Source organism: Ovis aries, chromosome 12 (genome assembly GCF_016772045.2).
Source record: "Ovis aries strain OAR_USU_Benz2616 breed Rambouillet chromosome 12, ARS-UI_Ramb_v3.0, whole genome shotgun sequence".
In the NCBI taxonomy this organism is placed as follows: domain Eukaryota; kingdom Metazoa; phylum Chordata; class Mammalia; order Artiodactyla; family Bovidae; genus Ovis; species Ovis aries.
In genome coordinates this window covers 3,836,409-3,860,869 of record NC_056065.1, presented here as the reverse complement: position 1 = coordinate 3,860,869, position 24,461 = coordinate 3,836,409, and the positions used below count along the sequence as shown (strand labels likewise).

The window sequence follows — 24,461 nt, the reverse complement described above, 5'->3', positions numbered from 1 at the left end:
TAGTTTCACTGAGTTAGACAAGGCTGTGATCCATGTGGTCAGATTGGTTAGTTTTCTGTGATTGTGGTTTTCAGTCTGTCTGCCCTCTGATGGAGAAGGATAAGAGGCTTATGGAAGCTTCTTGATGGGAGAGACTGACTGAGGGGGAAACTGGGTCTTGTTCTGATGGGCTGGGCCATGCTCAGTAAATCTTCAATTTTCTGTTGAAACACACAGGGCTGTGTTCCCTCCCTGTTGTTTGACCTGAGGCCAAACTATGGCGGAGGTAATGAGGATAATGGCGACGTCCTTCAGAAGGTCCCATGCAGGCACTGCTGCACTCCGTGCCCCCACCTGCAGCAGGCCACCGCCGACCCATGCCTCTGCCGGAGACTCCTGGACACTCACAGGCAAGAAATGACAGAAGCCAAATCGGTACTGTTCCTTACAGGAAGCAGCCATCCTTGAATGTGCTTGATGCCCTTCCTCTGAGAAGCTGAGGACAGAAATGTCTGGACCTCCCCCCCACCCTGAGTAGCACTGCTGCAAAAGGGCGACGATTCCCAACTAGAGAAACTTCTCTGTCAAGGTTACCCGTGAGGGTCCCAAGGTTCTTAACTGACAGAAACTGACAGTGTGAAAAATACAGGAGCAGAAAATTCAGCATTGGGAGAAGTAACAATAAAGGTGTGTTTTCATAAACCACATTCTGGCAGCAGTTTTTTTGGTGAAGACATCGATCATCTTGAAGGGCTAAATTAAAATCCACCAGTAATCAGGAAGTAGGCGTGAGAAACATCTTATTTACCAAATGAGAAAAAGGAGGCAGAAAGATAAGACAAGTAAAGCGGCGGAGACCAAATTTCACTGTAAGGGAAGCTGCAACATTTGGGAGACGAGGTCCTGGAAAGATTCGTCAGCTCAGCCAAAAATCATCTGATGTGACCTTGGACTAATTATTTAACTTCTGTGCCTCTGTCTCCCATCTGTGCCTGAATCTCCTACTCACTATACGGAGAGCAAATGATTTCAGACTCTCCTGTTTTGACAGGGATGTTATAAAGCTGAGATCTTGTCTCTGGAAGCTCCAGGGTTCCTGGAGAAAGACACTCTACAGACAGAGCAATGTCTTGAGTAAGATAATTAAGGGCTTGGGCTGCTCTTAGAAACACCCCCATATTATGAAGGATCATGGCTCCAGAGTTGGAAAACCAACACACTGCATAAATGCCAAAGTCAGGGTCGGGGTCAGCCTCTCACATATGTAATAACTACATTCAGGTGTTTAATGAACATTTAGTGGTACTTTTAAATCACCAGGATCTTCCTGACATGACCACACTGTTATCTATCTATCAGGAGAGACGGTGTGCAAGGTATGAGATCAAGAACCATCATCAAGAACCCCTGGGCAAGTTCTGACCCTCAATTTCCATCTCTGTATTATGGAGCTAAAAATAAAGAGGAAAAAAAATGAAGATATGAAATGCTGCTGGCACAGCCCTGGACTCATAGAAGGAGCAAAATAAATGCCAAAGCCCTCCTCCCTCGTGGGGCTCTGCTCAATAAATAACAAGTGCTGCTAATCCTTTAATCACAGATGCAGAAAGAAAAAAAAGAGAGAGAGAGAAACAGGAAAGGGTTCACCCATAAATATCTTATCTGCCTTTATTCTCCGATGGCCCCTCGAATGGAGCAGAGTAAACAGAGTCAACTTTAATTAGGACCATAATGTGGGATGTCCCAGGTAAGCTAGACTCCTAAACTCCAGAGGAGGAGTTTAGGAGGAGGAGACTGGTTTTTCATGGACTGCCCCCTACCTGGCCTGCTCGACGGCAGAAGCAGACCCAGTCCTTTGTTCCAGCTTCCCAGAGAAAGCCATTACCAGGCACACGTGGCTCCAGTGGGATGTCGGGTCAGAGGCTTTCTATTCCGGCGATTGTGGTCTAAGAATAGAATTCCCAAGCACGAGGCAAATGGATTCACAAGGATTGTGTTCATCCACTATTCAAGTCACCACCTGAGGACTATTTAAAGCACAAGGCCAGTGAGCCACACTCTGAATGGGAGACAGAGAAGGGGAAATGAGCAGGGCATGTTTTTAATACAGTTCTACAACTTGGAGAACCCCATCTTGGGACCCACGAGCCATCCTCACCAGTTCAGATATCTCACTTGGCTCCCTGTCAAGCACTGAGTAGGAAATATCAAGCTCATTTTACAAATGGAAAAGTGGGAAGCATGGAGGGACGGGCATGTGCATTGCTAAGTAAGCTGCTAGTAACAGACACAGCTGGAGCTGATGTGTGCTTCCATATGCCAGGCCCTTCTTGGCCGTCCACCTTCACTTGCTCTAATCTCACAACCTCCCCACGAGGTAGGCAGTTATTTGAATAGCTCACCTTTTATAGTGAGACTACTGAGGTTCTAGGAGATCAAACGATGTGCTCAAAGTGACAGCTTATACATGGCACAGCCAGGATCCCAACCCAGGTCTGTGTGGAGTTTTGTTTGTTTCTAGTTACACCATACTGCCTCTCTTGGTTTCTCTCTGCTAACTTATGAACCCAAGGAACCTATTGTCCAAAACCACACTAATTTAGACACTAGATCTCATGCCTTATTCCTGATGTCATCAATTTGATGAGCAAAGAGAATTAGGCAGTATAAGGTCAATAGCAGCATCTTGAAGGAAAGAAACCAGACTATAATTTCAATTAGCTAGACAAAACAGAGAAATTCCACATCAGAGGAACTTCTACCAGGAAAAAACAGAAGATCTTCAGTCTCTGCAAAAATTTCATCTCACCGTTTCTCCTATCCAGACACCCTTTCACTTCAGCTGGCTTTACATATTGCGATCCACATGGAGTTTATGAAACCAAAAACAAGTTCTTTGGAATGGCATCAATGTGAATATTTTATTTTGTGAAGCCATTTCCCTATCCAGCCTTCCTGGTACATACCTCAGGTCAGACTTCACATTTCTCAGAACACACCCAAAGTGACAACCTCGGGCCTGACCATGTTCAACAAAACTGATTGCAATTGTTGGATCAGAGGTAAGATCAATTCTCTAGCCTCTTGTTTCTATAGCTCTTGGAGAAAGTTACCTTCATTGGGATTTTTGGTGTCACATAAATCATCAACAGCAGCTAGGGGGAAGAAAGCATGCAAAAAATTCAATAACAGACGTAAGTCAGAAAAAGTAAACGTGACACAATCCAACCAAGTGGGGCACATTCTCATGATCCCTTGGAAACGGCTTTACCTGAAGGCTTTACCTGAAGTTTTCTCACCAAACTCAGCATCAAGATGGTGAGGTCTTGCATTCACAAGGACTCTTGGTAGTAACCTTCACATTTTTTCAAGCCAGGTCTGCAAGGTCTGGTGCTGATGTAGTCATCAGCTTCCATGGAGAAGCTTATAATTCTGTTTTCTCCCCTCTTCCTCCCCATTATACAAGTATGCATACTCAGTCATTCAGTTGTGTCCAGCTCTTTGTGACCCCATGGACTGCAGCCTGCCAGGCTCCTCTGTCCAAGGGATACTCCACGCAAGGATACTGGAGTGGGTAGCCATGCCCTCCTCCAGGGGATCTTCCCGACCCAGGGATCAAACCCAGGTCTCCCACATTGCAAGCAGATTCTTTACCCAAAACAGTATACCCATACTCAGCTTCTTCAGACCTGCGTCTCCTGTGTCTCCTGCATTGGCCAGTGGGTTCTTCATCACTGAGACACTCGGGAAGCCCCTTCCTCCCCATCAGATGATGCTAATTGGCACTTGTCTTAACTAAGGAGGCTAATTTATAGCAGTGATATAGCGTGACAACCGGCAAATATGGGGACCTCACACAGTCTAAGCACAGAGATACCACAAAGAGGAACACGCTGTGAACCAGTTGTCAAGTCTATGACTGGTGTTTTCCCTATATTCACTTTCACAAGCTTAATCAGATCAGGGAAGAGGTAAAAGTTGATTCTGAGGTTCCCATGTACCACTCTAAAAGAAGAAAAATTTTTCTAAGAGGGGTGACCTGGCTATAATAACTCTGGGGGTGGCTGAATGGACTCTGGGTTCTAAGTAAGAAAGAAAGAAAGAAAGAAAGGAAATGATTTTCTTAAATTTTCATTTAGAGAAATGAGGAAGTAAAATGGTTTCTATACAGGCCCTACCCTTTTCAGAGAGTCTATAAATTGTAATGGCACAATTTCAGGCCCTCCTTGAAGAAAGCCCATCTATTATTGGATTCTACCTAAAGACACACTCTTGTAAATGTTGGTTTGGAGCTGTTGTCAGTGTTAGACATAAGCAAAGATTACCCTGGTGGTGCAATGGCTAAAGTCTCTGTACTCCCAATGCAGGGGGACCAGGATCAATCCCTGGTCAGGGAACTAGATCCCACAAGCTGCAATTAAGAGTTTCCATGCTGCAACTAAAGATCTCACATGCCACAACGAAAATCAAAGATCTCGGGTGCCACAACCAAGACCTGGTGCAGCCAATACATAAATATGTTTAAAAAGTAGACAACAAGCATACAGGGTGGGGACTGAATATATTTGCATTGCCTCCCCACGCCCAATCTAAGTATGTTCATAATGAAGATCAGTAATGGTAATGACAGTGACAATCCAGATCCTGGCTAACACTGCTGCTGCTGCTGCTGCTGAGTCGCTTCAGTCGTGTCCGACTCTGTGCGACCCCATAGACGGCAGCCCACCAGGCTCCCCCGTCCCTGGGATTCTCCAGGCAAGAACACTGGAGTGGGCTGCCATTTCCTTCTCCAATGCAGGAAAGTGAAAAGTGAAAGTGAAGTCGCTCAGTCGTGTCTGACTCTTCACGACCCCACAGACTGCAGCCTACCAGGCTCCTCCGTCCATGGGATTTTCCAGGCAAGAGTACTGGAGTGGGGTGCCATTGCCGTCTCCTGGCTAACACTATCACTATCCTAATCCAGGAAAATGCTACCTGGAAACATTCTCCCTATCAATCACACCCTCAGACTGGGAAGCTGGGTGACTGGTCCAGCCTCCAGACCCTGACAGATTCAAATCAACTGGCAGTCACTGGGCACCCAGAAAGTAGCTGGCATCCACTGTGGCTATAATATACACCAGGCATTTCTAGTCCTGGTCTTACAAAGGAAAATCAGGTTCAGTCCCAAAGTAAGAGACTAAACAATGAACCAAAGAACACAAGTTTCTGAAGAAGGTTGAATCCAGACAGCAAGGCACCCTTCTCTGTGTCAGAGGCTAAACCACTCAAGAGTGAGAGGAGGAGCTCCACCACGCAAATGCAGATGGTTCCTATGGAAGGAGCAGGACAGGTTGGAAGCCTACTTCCCAAGCCTTTCTCTACTTTCTCTCCAGACGCCTTAGCAGAGAAAGCCATCCCCTCCTCCATCTCAGCGTGAGACACACAAGTGTAAAATTTTCTACCAAAAGAGGAAGGTGTGGAGGACACTAGCAGTTACAGGAGTCCCTCTGTGACTCGGAGCCCCTTGGCTCTGGCCTGGGGCAGCCAGAGTCCACACTGAGAAGCGTCCTGACCCCCGCTCTTCTCTAGGTTAGCGTCCCAGCGAAGAACGGTGCCCCACTCATGCTGCTGTGCACACAGCCTTTCCACTTGCTGTTTCCTCTTATATATGCATGAAACCCTGCTCTTGTATGTTGTCCAAGGTAAACAAACATATTTTTAAATGGGCACAGAGCAGTGGTTTCATTCCCTGTCCAGTCTACAAAAAGGCACTGCGCTGAGCGGTCCCGCTCCAGAGCTGAGTGTCACAGGAACAGCTGGGGCACAGGCTCCCTCTCTGAAGCTCCAAATAGAGACCCACACTCAGAGACGGGAAGCTGGTGGCAGCGTTCAGGAGGCACTATGCCTGCCCACAACCACATTCTATGCATGTCTTAAGCGTTAAGAAGACCAGAAGGCCATAAAACTGGCCTCTTTGTATTGGGTTGAGCCATGTGAAATTACCTACAAAATGATGATTTCATATCATTTAACCTAATAGAATCCTAAAAAGCAAACTGGACATTGCAATAAGCAAGAATGCAAAACCCATTGTTTCCCAGGTGGCTCTACCCAAGACTACATCCTATTAGTCCCCAGGAGCTACAGCATTTTGCAGGTACATTAAACGCCATGGGACCCCTTGTTCAACAGACCTGCCATCGGTAACAGACATCCTCTCACTCATCTGTTCCTTATCTGAACCATACCCACACTCACACCCACACCCATAGCCATTCCTGGCCCTCAAGAACTCAGAGAAATAAGCAAGTGGGCGGGAAAACAGAACACAGGCTAGAACCTGCTATTCTACAGAAGAGCACAAAATCCGAGCTCTAAGTGTAGCTCAGCTGCAGCCTCTCTCACACTGAATCTGTCTGGTTGTCCATGGGCTTCACAATCAGACACTGCACTCGAGGAGGGAAGCATGTTCTGTCTGGGAACGCCTGGCATTCTTACATATAGTGCTCAATGACGTCTGTCAAAGGACTGAAAGATCCGTAGGGGCTGAGTGGCCTCTGCGTAAAATGAGGTGAGTTAGTGTTTCTGTTAAGAACTGCAAGGCTCTTATATCTTAGACCAGACTACTAATTATAGCCCTAGAAGGGTTAGAGCAGACTCCTGATTATAGAACTAGAAAGAAAAGCAGAAGAAAAACAAAGAGGGGTCACTATACTTTGTAATCAAATAAGTCTAAAATTATGAATTAAAAAGCCTGCCTCTAGCTGACAGTATGGCAGCATCATTTTCTCTCTCAATAACATCTTTTAATTTCAACTGATTTTCCTTACTTTATAAGTTTAAGACCATCAACAACAAAGGAAGTGAACAGTGTTTTATGAACTAAAGCAAAGGGGCAAACCCAAACCACTGTCTATTTGTCTTTCGGAAAGGAGTATTCGCTGGTGAGGGGGAGGGGAGTATTATTCCTTCTAGGGGCTAGAATACCTTTCATGAGTTCAGAAAAAGAAAAAGAAATCTAATTCATATTGTATACCAAAATAGGTAATTAAATGTTGAATTAAAAGATCAAGATGAGGGAAGACATTAGACTGACTGTCAGGTGGTCAGAGCTAAAGGAGATAAAACACACACACACACACACACACACACACACACACACAATGTTTGTAAAACTCCTCCCAGACTTAAAACAGGCACTTGGGTCACCATTTAAATCTACAAAGCAATTATTTCTAAAAGAAACAGCAAGCAGCAAACTAGCCTCAAAAAAATTCATCTTTCAATGCTGAATATTTTGGTGTAGGATCAAGAAGTCTTTCTCTCTCTTCAAATAATCAAAGCTCTGGAGAAAGGGCAGCACAGAGCTCTTCCCAATATGAGATCTTTCATTTATACATTTTACTTCTAAAGAGGAGAGACTGGTCCGAGAACCACACTGCTTTGGAAGTAAAGGAAGTCTTTATCCTAATGAATTGATCTCATCAATTTAACTGCACATTTGATCCCAAGCCCCTTTGCGGGCCTGATGACCCCAGAGAGGCCCTTAAGTGAAGCTGTCCCCAGGGTGGTGCAGTCCATCACGGCCACCAGCAGGCAGGAAAGGGCCACTAGGGAGCCTCTAATTTTATTATGTAAATCACAGGAAGCCACGTTCAGCTCCTCGCCTCGGAGCAGCCTCCTTATTTCTACCCAGTGGCCATCAGCCCAGGAGGAGAAAGAAGCCCGTCAGCGTAAATGAAAATGGCAGGGCTGGCTGCTCCCATCCGACAGCAGGCGTCCCCCACCAGCATCCAACTGAACCCTCACGGTTAGGTTTCTCTTTTTTCTCTCTCACACCAATTTTAGTTCAGTTTTTTCCAAGGAATGTAAGAGGCAACATAAATGGCAAAGAGGGTTGCGGTCAAGTTCAGAAGTCCTATGGGAAAAGCATAGCCTTTGAGTCAGACTTGGGAATCCTAGATCTCGGTTCCTAGGATTTATATGACCTTGGGCATACTACTTAATTTCTGTGAGCCTCAGCTTCCTCTCTGTAAAATGGGGAGAATGATCCCCAGCTCTCAAGGCCCTTGTAAGGATTCTGTCTAGGGGAGCTTTTAAGGCCAGTGGTTTTGTGAGGACCATATGACTTCATTCTGTCTCAGGAAAACAGAAACTGGACATGAAACTGAAGAAAAGTGATATACAGATATGGCTGAGGCGTGAACACGTTCTGCTTACATGCACGACTAGGATGCCGGCGTCTCAGGGAACCAGCTCTGCGGGTTTAAGGCCAAACTTGAGAACACTTCCACGATGACAGGCGCAACACATTCCCATAAACAGGACCCACATTATGCAACATTCTCTCCCTACTCTAAAATTCCTGAGTTGGCCAAGTTTATCCAGTTCAGACTAAAACCCAAGGACTCCTAAGACCAGTCATCAATGTCTTTCTTGCCAAGGAACATAAAACAATCCAAGAAGGATCTAGAGAATTCATTCTAACATGAAATCAACCTTGCTAATAAATAAAATCACTCTCCTCAATCAAAATCTATACTCTTGTCAAGACAACTGTCAAAAATTGCAATTGCTGCAGACAAGTAGGGAAAAAAATGGCCACACAGCAGCATAAAAGCTTTTTGGCTGAAAAGTACATCAAGAATCCTTTCTTTTAAGTTCCAGACCAAGGTGCCTTTATATTAAGTTAAAGGTAACCACGAAATCAGCTACAGCTTTTCCTTTGAGAGGGGGGACTAGAGAAGGTGGTGTCTGAATGCTGTCTCCTTCCAGCCTGCAAAAAAGGGATAAGTCTGACATTCAGATGTAGCCTTGACAAGAAATTCTGTTTGCCGCTCATGGGCATTTGGTTTCTTTGTTGTTCCTGTCGCTGTTCTTGCCCTCCTGACCAGTGGCACTTTTAAAGATTCACTTCTGTCTGTGAGTGAATTTGTGGAGACAAGCTTTGTGTTACCTGCGCACATGCTCAGTCGCTTCAGTCATGTCCGACACTGTGCAACCCTATGGACTGTAACCCACCAGGCTCCTCTGTCCAGGGGATTCTGCAGGCAAGAATACCGGAGTGGGTTGCCATGCCCTCCTCCCAGGCATCTTCCCGACCCAGGGATAGGACCTGTCTCCTGCAATACTGGCAGATTCTTTTAACCACTGAGCCTCTGGGGAAGCTCTTGTGTTATCTGCTGGTCCCCAAAGTGCAGACAGACCAAGGACCCTACCTTTCTCTTAAATTCAGCTCAGAACCAATCTCATGCCAACGGCTACGAAAATTATTTCCATTGTCACCTTTCCAAAATGGAGCCCTGCCACCCTCTGCCCAGCTCCCAGCCCAGGCTTCCAGGACCCACACTGATGTTTGCATTGGTGATTGCAAGCAGCCTGTTCATACACATCCAGACCAGTGAAGCAGGCGTTCAGATGGGCCCTCCAACCAGTGAAAGGCCTGGAGGGAAGTGATGGGCAGCACCCAGTGTTCTGCAGTAGCTTGCTCTCACTGCCACCTTGGCCCTTCCTTACCATCTGCCAGGAGCTGTTCAAACACTCGGAGCAACGCACAGTCACAAGGACGCTTTTCACTCTCCTGAGTCCAGAGAGTGCCTACCCTGGTTCCCAGAAAGCCAAAAGCAAGTACAGCTTCTCCCTCTAGGCCTTCTCTTTAGATTCAAAGACTCCTTTTATCCCACCTAGAGAGACCAAACCTCCAAGACAAGAAGCAGCACTCTGAAAACAAACTACACTCAACATTCAATTGTTCCAAGATGAGGCCTTCCAAAGGTTCCACATGTGTAAGAATAAATATCACAACATGCTTTGTTGTGTCTCCTTTCTAGGCTGTGATAATTAAGTGAGATATTGTACATTTAGCACAGCGCCTGCCACAGAGTAAACACTCAGTAAATATTAATTATTATTGATATTATTTTTATTCATCTAAGAATGAAGTACAGCTATTATTAAGAAAGACCTTCCTAAAAGATATACCATTCTAACCCAAGGGCAAACCCATGATAAATTTCAGTCTCTCGTGTAAACAGAAGGAACAAGTACAACCAAAAAATCCAAACAACAGATATTCTGAAGGTTCCTATTGGGATTTTGAGTACTTTGTGTGCAGTGATATCTGTTTATTTAGAAAGAGCTGTCTGGCACCAACTATGTGTACAGTCCAGTTCAATTCAGTCACTCAGTTGTGTCTGACTCTTAGGAACCCCATGGACTGCAGTACACCAGGCCTCCCTGTCCATCATCAACTCCCAGAGTTTACCCAAACTCACGTCCATTGAGTTGGAGATGCATTCCAACCATCTCATCCTCTGTCGCCCCCTTCTCCTCCTGCCCTCAATCTTTCCCAGCATCGGGGTCTTTTCCAATGAGTCAGTTCTTCGCATCAGGTGGCCAAAATATTGTAGTATCAGCTTCAACATCAGTCCTTCAAAGGAATAAACAAGACTGATTTCCTTTAGGGTGGGCTGGTTGGATCTCCTTGCAGTCCAAGAGTCTTCTCCAACACCATGGTTCCAAAGCATCAATTCTTCAGTGCTCAGCTTTCTTTATAGTCCAATTCTCACATCCATACATAACTGCTAGAAAAACCATAGCCTTGACTAGATGGACCTTTGTCGGCAAAGTAATGTCTCTGCTTTTTAATATGCTGTCTAGGTTGGTCATAGCTTTTCTTCCAAGGAGCAAGCATCTTTTAATTTCATGTCTGCAGTCACCATCTGCAGTGATTTTGGAGCTCAAGAAGTGTAAATTTTCTTATTGCTTCTATGTGTGTGTATGTGTATATACACATGCATATTTAGTATAGTACCGTACACATAGTCAAAGCCCAAAACCTTTGACTGTGTGGATCACAACAAACTGGAAAATTCTGAAAGAGATGGGAATACAGACCACCTGACCTGCCTCTTGAGAAATCTGGATGCACGTCAGGAAGCAACAGTTAGAACTGGACATGGAACAACAGACTGGTTCCAAATAGGAAAAGGAGTACTTCAAGGCTGTATATTGCCACCCTGCTTATTTAACTTCTGTGCAGAGTACATCATGAGAAACGCTGGGCTGGATGAAGCACAAGCGGGGACCAAGATTGCCGAGAGAAATATCAATAACCTCAGATATGCACATGACACCACCCTTATGGCAGAAAGTGAAGAACTAAAGAGCCTCTTGATGAGAGTGAAAGAGGAGAGTGAAAAAGTTGGCTTAAAGCTCAACATTCAGAAAATGAAGATCATGGCTTCTGGTCCCACTTCATGGCAATAGATGGGGAAACAGTGGCAGACTTTATTTTGGGGGGCTCCAAAATCACTGCAGATAGTGACTGCAGCCATGAAATTAAAAGACGCTTACCCCTTGGAAGAAAAGTTATGACCAACCTAGACAGCATATTCAAAAGCAGAGACATTACTTTGCCAACAAAAGTCCACCTACTCAAAGCTATGGTTTTTCCAGTAGTCATGTATGGATTTGAGAGTTGGACTGTGAAGAAAGCTGAGCGCCAAAAAATTGATGCTTTGGAATTGTGGTGTTGGAGAAGATTCTTGAGAGTCCCTCGGACTGAAAGAAAATCAAACCAGTCAATCCTAAAGGAAATCAGTCCTGAGTATTCATTGGAAGGACTGATGCTGAAGCTGAAATTCCAATACTTTGGCCACCTGATGTGAAGAACTGACTCACTGGAAAATATCCTGATGCTGAGAAGGATTGAAGGCAGGAGGAGAAGGGGACGACAGAGGATGAGATGGTTGGATGGCATCACCGACTCGATGGACATGAATTTGAGCAAGCTCCGGGAGTTGGTGATGGACAGGAAAGCCTGGCAAGCTGCAGACCATGGGGTCACAAAGAGTCGGACATGACTGAGCAGCTGAACTGAACTGATGGGTCAGGCACTGTATTAGGCAACTAGAGAGATACGCTGATAAATAAGACATGGGCCTTGTTCTCCCTAAACTTATAGTCTAATAGAGGAATTACAATTATAGATGCTAAGGTAAATTTCATCTAACAAGCACCGGATGCAAAAAGGAGAGATATATACAGATGATGCTTTCTTAATTAACTTGCCAGCTTATGCGACACACTTCAATTGCTCTCTACACTTACACTAGCTGGGATGTTAGTAGTAGGGCTTTTTCTTTAGTATCTGCTCCGTTCTGTCCCATCAGCCAGGTTGGGTGCTTCCTTAGGCTCAGTAGTCTATTCACAATAGGTACACTTACTATTTTAATTATGTATTATATAAAGTGACTAAATATGAAAAAAAAAGGTGTTTCCATGAGAAATGAATTGAATGCTTTGGAAAGACTTAATGAAGGCAGACTGCTAAAAGAAATTGCTGATAAATTAGGTATGGGCAAGACAACAGTAAAAAACTGCTTTGGTGGGTGGGACTAAAAAAATCTAGAAATGTTATGTGTTTTATAACATTATGCATTTATCTCAAGTGTATTAAAGAACTCATTTTACTTAAGGAGACAATTTGGAAATCACAGATGATGTGTTAAAGGTGCAGCTTATGAAAGAAAGTCAGCAGAACTCTACTCAGAAGACCCTCACTAAGAAAAAGCCCTGGTCCACATCAAAAGATTTGTGAATGTATGTATATTTATTTACAAATTTTAAAAAGATGCTTAGGGATTGTGTCTTTTTTCTTTTTAAAGAATCTCTGCTGTAACTGACTTCTGGGGCTGACTGGTCCAATTACCACAGATAAGAACGTGTCCCCACCATACTTGCCTGTTTCTCTTAGGCTGTTAGCAAAATGGGTTTATATCCCCTTGGTCCAAGCTAACCAGGTAGCAGAGAAGGCTGACCTGGGGTTTTATAAAATAGACCCATTATATGTCTCTCAAACAAAATGCAGGTGGAATTGTAGCCATACTTCCAGAGACGGAGATGCTAATCTTTGTAAGCATGAGCTGCACACTGCCTACTCATAGCCTGGAGCATGGGCCACGAGATGAAGTATGCCCCAAAGGCCAGGCCAGCCTTGGTCGCAGCTCTGGACACAGCTTGTTCGTTGATTCAAGCATCTCACGTTCCAACCTGGCATGTGATGTCACCTCTGCAAGGAGAAATGTCTCAGATGATGTTTTATGGAGAAAAGTCCTAAGTATCAAAGAGGAGCGAGATCTATTCCCAGAACCCCTTGATAGTCAGTCTAACACACTTCTGTTAATTTGCACAGAATGCTGGATTTCTGTCCCACATAACAAGATACCAGGCACTGAAACTGAACCAACATCATTAACTTCCCACCAGCGCTTTATGCCATCAAGATGCGATCTATCAAGGGAGGCAGCACGGCGCCTCATGTCACGAGAAGTCTGCGGGAACAGAAGACCGGGTGAAAAGCGAGGCTGCAGCAGTTTCAGCCTCTTGACAATATTTTTAAAAGACTTATTTACCATACAGAGGATCTCACTGATGGAGGAGAGAAAAGTATCAACCCTTTTTTTTCCTTGAAAGACAAGGGAATGGTTCAAGAGGAGAGAAAAGAACCGGGAAAGCCTTTGCATATTGAGAGCTGAGTTTATTTTTATTTTCTTTGCCAACAGAGGCAAGGTAATTCTATAAGCACCATTTAACTTTCTCACTAGAAACAAAATAAAGTAAGGCAGTTAATGCCTTGTATTCTACATCTCCCACTCCCACTCCAGAATCACTGTTTTCCTCCAGAAAATTAAATTGATTCTCACACAATGGCACCCAAATGTGCGCTTTCAAAGGCATTTCCCAAAACTAATGGGATCATCAATGAGAGGATGAGTAGCTATTTCCCATTTCAATTTGGAGTCAGAAAATCTGTGGGTCTCTAATTTCCTTCACTAGGGGTGGGCCCTGATGACCTCAAGGATCCCTCTCCTTCCAAAGGAATAAAAGGAAACGAGTTTCAATGAGGGCTGGTAAATTTTAGGTCAGGTATCAGCAAGAAATTCTTAATCTGAGGGCTGTCAATCAATGGAACAGGTTTCAAAATAGGTTGTGGAATCTTCTTCCCTGGAGACAGATAAAAATAGGCTAGGCCGCCGCCATCTGTCTTGGTAGGGTGCAGCCCTTCCAAGAGGCGGGTGAACAAACCCTGCTTCCCTCCCAGGGAGTCTACAAAGAAGTGATTAGGTTGTTGAGGGAAAAAGGAGAGAGGGTGCAGTCCATCTGGGCCTAGTTTTAAAGCTGGGGGTTAGGTAGCTGTGAATCCCTATGGAAAGGGAAGATTTAAACTGAAAAGAGGAAGATATAGGGGGAAAACGACAGGAAATAACTGCACAGCTCTGAGCTCTTTGGGGAGAGCTGAACCAATCTGCTTCTCAGCTACAGCAGCTCCATTTGGTCCTGGGGACGGTGAGCTCAGCCACAGATCCTTGGGGAGGGTATTATTCCCCTCCCTAGCTCCCAAACGAGTGTATACATGAAGCCTAAGAGAAGATGGGAACTGTCAAATAAATCCAACATCTCCCAGGTGACCAGCAGCACCCACAGAGCATTTCCAAAAAATTTTCCTTTAAAAGGCACTCTTTTCTTTGCTTGACCACCTGAAATCCTACCCACTTCCTGCATTTCCTTCATTGCTATGGAAAGCTCTCTTGGGGCATGAAAAGGAATGAAACCTTCACGGACCTTTAGAAACCTAACTCCAGTGGGAAATGCAAGAAACAGCATCACTTGTGGCCTGGAATCTCTGCAAAACTGGAGGTGTCCCTCTCTCTGCAGCCAATCTTTGACTCCATCTCTGTGCAACCACATCAAATACACACACTTGGGGCTCCCAACTTAAGTCTTTGTTCTGACACTGTCTTCCCACAGCACACTGGAGTCAGCCACATGGCGTTGTCACAGGGGCCTTTGGGTACCCCACTTTGCTGGTAGACACAACACAGGAAGCCCACTGTTTTCTCAGCGCATATAGTACAAGAGGCCCCTGCAGGAGAGCAGTGAGGTCAACGAGTCAACACCAGGGACTCACCGAGCTGAAGTCCTCAGCAAACTAGAGATGGAGGTGAGGAATGGTCACCAGCTGTTGAGAGCTAGACAGTTAAGGGTGTGCAAGGTAAAAAACAGTGCCTGAGGCTCAATTCTTTAAAGAAGAATTTTTTTCTGGTGGGGGTTGCCAGCTACGGAGAAACCTGAAGCTCAAGCATGCAGCCTAGTGACTTTTTCCCCTTTCAGCAAAGCCAGAGAAATCTGCAAAGATAACTAGGAGAAAATCAATACTGCAGAGCCCTAGATTTAAGAGGAGCCTTTGCAGAGGAGAAATCTGAGTCTGTTCTGTCCTTCCCGCTGTCCTAGTCAGATGAGATAGGGCTTTTACCCTCACAGGAGATAACTAGGCTTACCGAGAAGAATGAGGAGATAACGGATAGAAAAGCGCCCTAGAAACCCACGCATCTGTCATCATTGCTAACACACATGGGCTCTCCCCCAAATGGGCGGTGAAACGGGAGCAACGCCGCCTCAGAAAAGCGAGACTGTGTTCTGAGTCACCTCTGCAGATGCTCTAGGGGTTCTGCGAGGTAGGACATCACCTTCTATCTTGTTGGTCTGCGGGCAATGCCAGCTATGAAAAGGGGCGGGCACCTTCTCTTCCTTTGCTGGATGCCACACATCAGCCTGGCCAGACATCTGAACCCTCTGGAATGTGCCAGACACTCCGGTCAAAATGCAGGACTTAGAATCCGCATTTCCGCAAGTGTCTCTCCTCAGAACCCAGCTCAGGGGAAAAGGGAGAGTCCTCTCCCAGACCCACCCTACAGAACTATGAAAATTCAGGGCTTGCTCATTTTTCAGAGCTGGGATCGTCAACACGTTGGGGATTCGCTCATCAGACATGGGATTTGGATCGCTGGAGGCCTTGGGAACCGCAGCTAAGCAGCAGCGAGCTGGTTCCCATGGAGGAGACTGGGCAGACAGTGCCGGAGTCGGGCGTCCTCCAGAGGCAGTCTCCTCCACCACCCAGCACCCCCGGCTCCCCCCCCAGGCTACAGGGAAGCCAGTACAGACAGGTGAGTGGCGTCCTGTTCTGCAAGCTCTACTAAGGAGAACCCACGTGACCTTTCTGTAGACTGCAGCTGGAAAAAGAAGGGAAGGAGGCAACAACAATGGAGTAACCAATCCACCAGCTTCCCATTCACTCATAACTCAACACGATAAGGCTGGCAGGCTGCCAGCCTGTAGTCTCTGCAGCAGGATAAAGCTGAAAAGGCTGTGAAATCAGTGTGGGACAGTGGAGAGAGCACTCGATTAGACATCAAAAGATCTTAGAGGGGGGATTAGTTAATGCAAACGAGCCAGAGGGAATCTGGGGGGATACAGAAATCCTCAATATGTTGAGCATGATTCTGGTTACACAAGTGTGTACACTTGTCAAAACCCACCAAACTCTAGGTTCGAAGCAGGTGAATTTTCTAGTATATAAGTCACACTTTAATAAAATCTTTTTTTTTTAATCTGCATTCTAAAATTCTGAAAGTTTAAGTGAAAGCCACTCAATCGTGTCCAGCTCTTTGCGACCCCACAGACTGTAGCCTGCGACGCTCCTCTGCCCATGGCATTTCCCAGACCAGAATCCTGGTGTGGGTAGCTCTTCTCTTCTCCAGGGGATCTTCCCAACCCAGGGATCAAACCCAAGTCTCACGAATTGCAGGTGGATTCTCTACTGTCTGAGCCACCAGGGAAGCCCCAAAATACTGGAGTGGGCAGCCTATCCCTTCTCCAGGTGATCTGTCTGACCAGGAATTGAACTGGGGTCTCTTGCATTGCAGGTGGATTCCTTACCAGCTGAGCTACCAGAAATTCTAATTTACCCTTATTAATTGTGGGACCTTGGACAAGACACCTACCTAATGCTTCACTTTCCCCATCTATTAAATGGTTTTCATAATTTCTGCCCTGCTTACCTTATAGAATTTTAAGGTCACATGACATCATATATGTGACTCAGTTTCAACAAACACAAAATGCTAAGCTGTTACGCGGTGACTGCAGTCCTGTTTGCTCCCTGCCTCTTGGGATCTCCTTGCTATATACTTCCTGATGATCTGCAGGTGTGGAGGGAAATTCTGTTCTATTTACTAGCCGATGGTTTGAAAAATTTTCCCTCTGGAAAACTCTGACCTGAGTATTCTTTCCATTTGCCCATCTCTTCACCATGTAAAGGTCAGTTACTGCGAGAGTGGGGGCCCTCCTGGTTCCCACAGATTAGCGCCCAACATGGAGCATGGCCACCCAGCCAGAATGCAGACACCACGGCAGATACCATTCTGGAAGCATGCACCCTCCTCTTCTGGGGAAATTAGTGGGCTGGCGTCTTACACGTGCCCACAGGACACTCTCAGGCAGGGGAAAAGGAAAGAAAATGCAGGATCTTCTCACAGAAGGACAAAAGGGGAAAAATTTGGAAGCCTGGGGGGTTAGGTACAAACCCACTCAGCTAAAATTAGCTAAAAGAGACTGAGATCATCAAATCCAACTCTGTCATTATCAAAATTAGAAAACTAATTCTCTCAGAAGGTAAGAGTTCAAGGCTAAGCAAAACTGGTAAGTCGGTTCAGCTGCAGGTGCTTCAAGCTCCTAGCTCTGGCTGTACATACACGGGCACTTTTCCCTGAGATACTCTGCTTCCCTAATTTGGCATCTAGTAGACCTGGACCCTTATCAAAACCTCTTACAGGAAACAAACACAATCTCACTCTCAAGTATCAATAAATAACACTTTCAAGTAAGGGAAGGAAAGAGACCATAAACCTGTTTTTGTAACAGGTAAAGCCAAGAGTGGAAGAGACATCTTCAGCCCATTCCCCCCACCTCCGCCCCCGACAGCAGACCTTGACAACAGCCCCCAGCCACACCCAGTAGCCAGTTTTATGCCCAGCCTCAGGCAAATGGAGAATTAAAGCTTGAAACCGTTCCAGATAAGTTCAAGTGGCTTTACAAAGAAGTTCAAGTGGGCCTGCAGAGATGTGGGCCTTATCTGCAAGCCTGCCATATCATCTTGCAGAGCTTGGGCTGTAAGTAGCAACACTGCCCCACAGAAAGGTGTATTATCCATCCTGCATTAACGGGAATCAGGGATCCACGTACAGTCCTGCCACTCATCCTTGCAAATGCTCCTTTTCAATCCATCTTGAGAATACCATTCATTCTGGGATAAAGAAGATGTGGTGTATCCATCTATATATATGACGGAATATTACTCAGCCAGAAAAAGAATAAGATAATGCCATCTGCAGCATGGATGAACCTAGAGATTATTATACTAAGTAAAGTAAGTTGGAAAGACAAATGCCATATGATTATCACTTACACGTGAAATCTAAGGAACAGTGCAAATGAACTTATTTACAAAACAGAAACAGACTCACAGACATAGAAAACACGGAACCATACCCGTTTTCCACCCAGCAAGTAGCACGAGCTTAGAAACAGATACATAAATCAGACACGCCACTCCCCTGCAGACGCCCTCTACGGCCTCCGATTGCACCCACGGGAATTAACGCAGAGCCCTCTCTAGGCCAGTGGTCTAACTCTGTGTGCCTTGTCTGCCTACTCCATAGCCCTCTCCCACCTGCTGTTTACCTCTGGCTGCACAGACCCCGCCTCTATTCCTCAAACATACACAGCTCTGTGGACCTTCAGACCTTGGCAGCCTTGCTCCCTCACCCCCAGATCTGCCCTTACAAGGTCAGCTTGGGAGTCATATCCAAGAGGCCTTCCTTGACCACACATGGGTTAAGTAAGCTCCACCCACATCAGTCCCTGCCAGCCGCTCACACACCTGTTACCTGATTTCTTTTATTTGGGGGAGTGAGTGGGTGGGGAGAGCACACCACAGAGCTTGCAAGATCTGTTCCCCGACTAGGGATTGAACCTGAGACGCAGCACTGAGAACCTGAAATCCTAACCACTAGACCACCAGGGAACCCCGAAACCACCTGATTTTTATTTCCTTCGGAACACTTGACTACCTTTCATTACACTCCTAATAGGTCCATTTATCTCTTTACTGTCTATTTCTCCCGCTAAGATGACAGCTCCACACAAGCTCTGTCTCGTGGCATCTCCATCACTGGCACCAGACCAGAGCCCAGAGCACAGTGGACACGCATCAGTGCATGGAGAGCGCATGCATGAATGAACGGACGGACATTCTAAACAAATCAAACTGAAGTCTTTTAAAAACAGGGTAAGGCCCTCTGCTGGGTCCCACAGAGACAGTGTCCTAGTCCACTCCAGTACTCACGAGAAATGCCAACGCTGGTACACACTTCACCAACAGGGAAACATTTGTAAGATGCCGAGGTAAAAATCAAGAGCCTCCATCAGGCATTTCCATAATTAATCATTGGCGTACACAGGCTGAGTTACCTCTAATACTAACTCTAGCATCGATCTGAAGGAAACCTATTTATTTAGACCGACAAAAACATGCTGTCGTCTTCATTTCCATTACAAAGCATGCCAATGTAGCAGAAACACTTTGATTGATTGGACATCTTTCTCTCAATCCAAGTGGCAATTGATCAGCTTACCGAGGGACAAATAAGTTCAACAACTCAAGACAAAAGCAGCAGTCTTTCCTCTCTTTCTTTCTTTCCTTATGAGGCAGAAGTAAGATACTATATTTAAAATACAGAAAATTACGAATATGTAACTTAGGAGACATTAAACTGTGACACTGTCATCCATTTTTTTTTGAAATAAGGTAAGATACATATACACGTATGGTATGAATGTGTATATGTCTATATATATAGACATATACACATATATGTGTGTATCTATATTTATATATAGATATATCTATGCAACTGAACAGCAAGTAACTGGAAGAACTCCTACTGTAATCGCGTGCGGAATGCACAGACACCGCTGTCCAGTGAGTGATGTACCACTGCACCACCATCAACACCTAATTCCTGCTCCTACAGAGAATAAATGAGAGGACAGAACTAAAAGTACTTTGAGTCTCTGAAAGAAAGAAGCCACTGAAATTCTGAAATTACAAAAAAAATCAAAACACAAACCCAAATACGGTCTCTGAGGGAGGAAAAAAAAAAAAAAAGACACTGCATAAAAAGAAAGGCGAGCTGTTAATTGCTGAAGAGTCCTTCAGGTTGGAGAGAGCCATCCTTCACTACCATTCTGTCTTCCTTTTCAAGGATCCCCAGTGATCAGTTCTGCCATCACAGTCAGGCTGTAGTCCAGTGGCTTTTTGACTGAATTTGCTAGGCGTTCAGGTGTAACCCAGCCAAGCAGGCCTGCACAGGTTTCCACCACACCCAGGTTTCAGCTTGGGAGAAAGTGGAAATGACCGAAAGAGTTTTAATGAGTTGTTAATGATTTGAGCATTCATCAAGATATTCTTGCAAGATAAGACAAAGAATGTCTTCAACAGTAGGGAACGCCATTATACAGCTTTGGCACAAATTTAGGAAGCTTCTAAAATAGAACTAAGACTGCAAGATCCTATGGCCCAGCCTTCTGCCCCCACTCAGAAGCAGCCCCATTACATCCTACCTTATACCCTTCCTTAAAAAAATATTCTATTCTTTTCTTTAAACGTCCTTGAACAGAGTACTCAATAGCCCTCTTTGTAGTTTCATTCTATTGCTTCACAAGCACCTGGCTTCTATCTAGTGTCAACCCCGCCTCTCCACTGCTTACATCTGGACTTCAGCAACTACTTGAGTTACAGCCCAGTCCAACCGTCGTTGTTGTTTAGTTGCTAAGTGGTGTCTGACTCTGCGACTCCATGGACTGTAGCCAGCCAGGCTCCTCTGTCCATGGGATTTCCCAGGCAAGAAGACTGGAGTGGGTTGCCATTTCCTTCTCTAGAGGATCTTCCCGACCCAAGGGGTCGAATCCGAGTCTCCTGCATTGGCAAGCGGATTCTTTACCGTTGAGCCAGCTGGGAAGCCCTAGTCCACCTGTGCCATAGACCAAATCTGAGGAAGCCAAGACTAAACTGGAGTTGTTTCTATAGACAAAAGTACAGTGGTTGACATTAAAGATTGATTTCCTAATTGAAGGAAGACTGATTTTAAGCAGTTTAATAAACTGCTTTTGAATTGTGGTGCTGGAGAAGACTTACAAGTCCCTTGGATTGCAAGGAGATCAAACCAGTCAATCTTAAAGAAAATCAATCCTGAATATTCATTCGAAGGACTGACGCTGAAGCTGAAGTTCCCATACTGTGGCCACCTGATGCAAAGGGTCTTAGAAAAGACCCTGGTGCTCGGAAAGATTGAAGGCAGGAGGAGAAGAAGGAGATGACAGAGGGCAAGATGGTTGGATGGCATCACCGACTCAATAGACATGAGTTTGAGCAAGCTCCAGTGACGTTGAAGGACAGGGAGGCCTGGCGTGCTGCAGTCCACGGGGTCGCAAAGAGTCAGACACGACTGAGCCACTGAACAACAACAAAAATAAACTCCATGCTCACAGGTTCCCACACTTGATATATTTTTCAGAAACACCTCCAACAAGATAAGAGGTTGGGAAATGGTTCCCTTGGCTGGTTAGAAAAGAATATCATCTTAAAAATAGAAAAGAAAAAAAATCACCCTAATGAGCCTGCAGACATACATCATTCTTTTAGACAGCATTTTTGCAAGTAGATTTGATTTTCTTTTTTCAAGACCAAAATAGAGGAAGGCCTATTTTGCCCAAGAGGAAGATCCTCCAATTTCCCATTCCTGGCTCCAAAATAAATGAGTCTGTTTTACATTAAGTCAAGACACTGAGATTGCTGTTAAATAAAAATGATTCTAGGTCATAAGTAAGATTGCTTTTCAAACTATCAACAATAGTATATATTAAATGTCCAGCACTGTGTAAAACATCAAGGGCAGGTACAAAAGAAATATAAAATAGAGTTTCTGTCACCCATACCTAACAATGCAGAGATATCCCTTAGTTAATTTACCAATAGAATATGCTGCATAATAAGATTCTCTGTAAATTTATATTTGAAGTTTAACACATTTCCCCATAAAAGACATGTGATAGCGTTTCAGTTCTCAGGCTGGTAAGAAACTGACTTAGCCCACAATGTCAGTGAAATACCCAGTATGTGCAAATGAAACATGATATAGAAAAGCCAGTGTAAGAATAGAAATACTGACATGTATATGGCGCTTTGTTAGCTACAAAGAGTTTTTCATAAACAGAAACTTCACCATGACTCTGTGAATAGGTGCTATTTGGTAGACATGGTGATATTATCAACAGTTGAGGAAATGGAGGCACAGACAGCCTAGAAACTTCTTTGAAGTCACAAAGCTACTAAGGGGCAATAGGACTCTTCACTGGTGCAAAACTGAATAAGAATCAGGTTGTAGAAGGCTTTGCTTTCTTTGTTGTTTAAGACTGATGCCTGAGAAAGAAAAAATGTCATTTGAGAAAGATGAGGAAAGTAAATGGAAACTTTCAAGGATTCCACAGGAGGCCCAGGGGCACTTTTAGGAGCTTCCCACATTGACAACACTGGGGTTTCATTGCTTTCATTTCACTGTGAACCGTGCGGAGGGGTTTTTCTCCTTTCAGGTTCATCACTAGTCCATCCATTATGATTAAGGTATGCTGGAGGAGGGTGTTCAGTTTGGGTTTTAACTCATGAAGAATACACCAACACCAAGAAAGATTTGGAAAGATCTTTGAGAATGGATAAGCACTGGAAAAGAGAAGGGAAGGAAGAAGTGTGATGAAGACGACCTTGTGCATGAGAAAGACTGAGGCAGAAGGAAGGCAAAGGGGCTGAGGGCTGAGGGAAGCCATTATTCTATCAAGACACCATAGGCCGGTGTGGAGGCCACGCTCACCTCTGCACCATCCAGCCTGGGCAGCTTGGCCGGAGGCAGACAAAGGAGGAGGCAGTGGCTGCCGCAAGCCAGCTTTGCATAAATCTGGGTCCCTGTTCCGCAGTGAGGGTCTCCAGTTTGAGACATCTATGAAATTAGCAGATGACACCTACACCTTTTACAAAAATCCCTTGAACTGAATAAAAGTGTGAAGAGTTTCATTCATTCATTCACCCAATAAACATTTACTGTGTGCCAAAGCATCACACTGATGCCAGAGAAGCAAGCATAAACAGAGACAGTCCCTGCTCAAGGAGCTCACAGTTCAGCATGTGAGAAAAGCATGCGGATAAATGAATGCAAAGTAATACAGCTGGTATGCATCTATTTGAACTTGGACTACAGACTACAGCATCGGCATATTCGCATTAAGCATAGATGGAAGACAACAGGTTCCCTGATATGATTTACTCAGCAGACTTGCCGTTTATCATTTACCCATCTGTACAGAGGCCCGCACTAAAATTTAGGCCAGATCTACATTATTAATCACATATTTGCCTGCTAAGTCACTTTCTTGATGCCTACCCTGCCCAAGTTGCTGTTTTGTTCCTAAAGGGGAAGAATGGGTGTGCCCATAAGTCTCGCCCAAATTGTGCAAGAGCAAACCTAGACTTGGGGCACTGCAAAAGAGGTTCGCCATCACATGGCATGTCATTTCAAGCGTGGCCCCGAAGGTGACTCACCTTAACAGACATCCGGAGTCAACATCATATAGGCCAAGCCCCATAAAAACAAACTCCAGGAGACTGTCCACCAGTTTCTGCCACAGCAAATAAACGTCTTAACGCATACTTGTTTGCACCATGTAATTTCCAAAGCAGATGCACAAACATTATATTATTTAATCAACAGAGCAATCCCTAGGTATGATTATTACACGATCATCTTATATTTGAAGAAACTGAGGTCAGGAGAGGTCACAGATTTACTCAGGGCCATGGAGTTAACGCAGGAACCTGCCTGCCAATGGAGGAGACCCAGCTTCGATCCCTGGGTCAAGGAGATCCCCTGGAGTAGGAAATGGCAAACACACAGGTATTGTTGCCTGGGAAATTCCATGGACAGAGCAGTCTGGAGGGCCATGGTCCATGGGGTCATGAAGAGTCGGACACGACTGAGCGACTGAGCTAGCACACGTGTAGTTAATGCAAGGGTCAAACTGGAACCGGTGTGCAAGCCTTCTAATCTCCACTTGGGTAGTTTTTTCCCCTACCAAACTGTTTAAAATCCAGTTGCTTAAAATTCCCAAGCCAGCTGTAGGTAATCCAAAAGAGGAGGAGAATAATTCCTACAGTCTCCTTGGATCCAGCACATTGATGAGAAGCAATCATAGGCCATCCTGCTCAAAACAGAAATAACACTAAAAATTCAAAGCCTTTGGAGGTGATGTTGGAATCCACTTAGGGCAAGTGCCAATATCGCAAATATGTTTTCCCATAAACAGCTTTAGCCTGATCTCTCTCAACAAATTCCACATCACAATCTCTAATCAAGCCCTCTATCTCATCATTCCAGAGTTACTCAAATTAAGACGATTAGCCACTTCTGCTTCCACACCTTGAAAGAGCACCACCCAGCCATGTAGTGCTGAACTCGGCCTCTCCCACACTCCCTGGGATGCTTTTAAAATAA

General features: G+C 45.0%; 1 protein-coding gene across 7 annotated transcripts in view; it reads right to left on the bottom strand.

Moving 5' to 3' along the window:
* The window catches only part of SRGAP2 (SLIT-ROBO Rho GTPase activating protein 2), a 256,602-nt gene that overhangs the window by 211,304 nt on the left and 20,837 nt on the right, over window positions 1–24,461 (bottom strand). The window contains exon 1 of one of the 7 annotated variants that reach the window (XM_060396290.1): window positions 8,918–23,431. The exons of the other annotated variants lie outside the window; for them this stretch is intronic. Coding sequence (XP_060252273.1) covers window positions 8,918–8,927 — 10 coding nt within the window. The 5' untranslated portion in view covers window positions 8,928–23,431. Of the gene's footprint in view, window positions 1–8,917; window positions 23,432–24,461 lie in introns of those variants that run through there. 7 annotated transcript variants of the gene reach the window in all.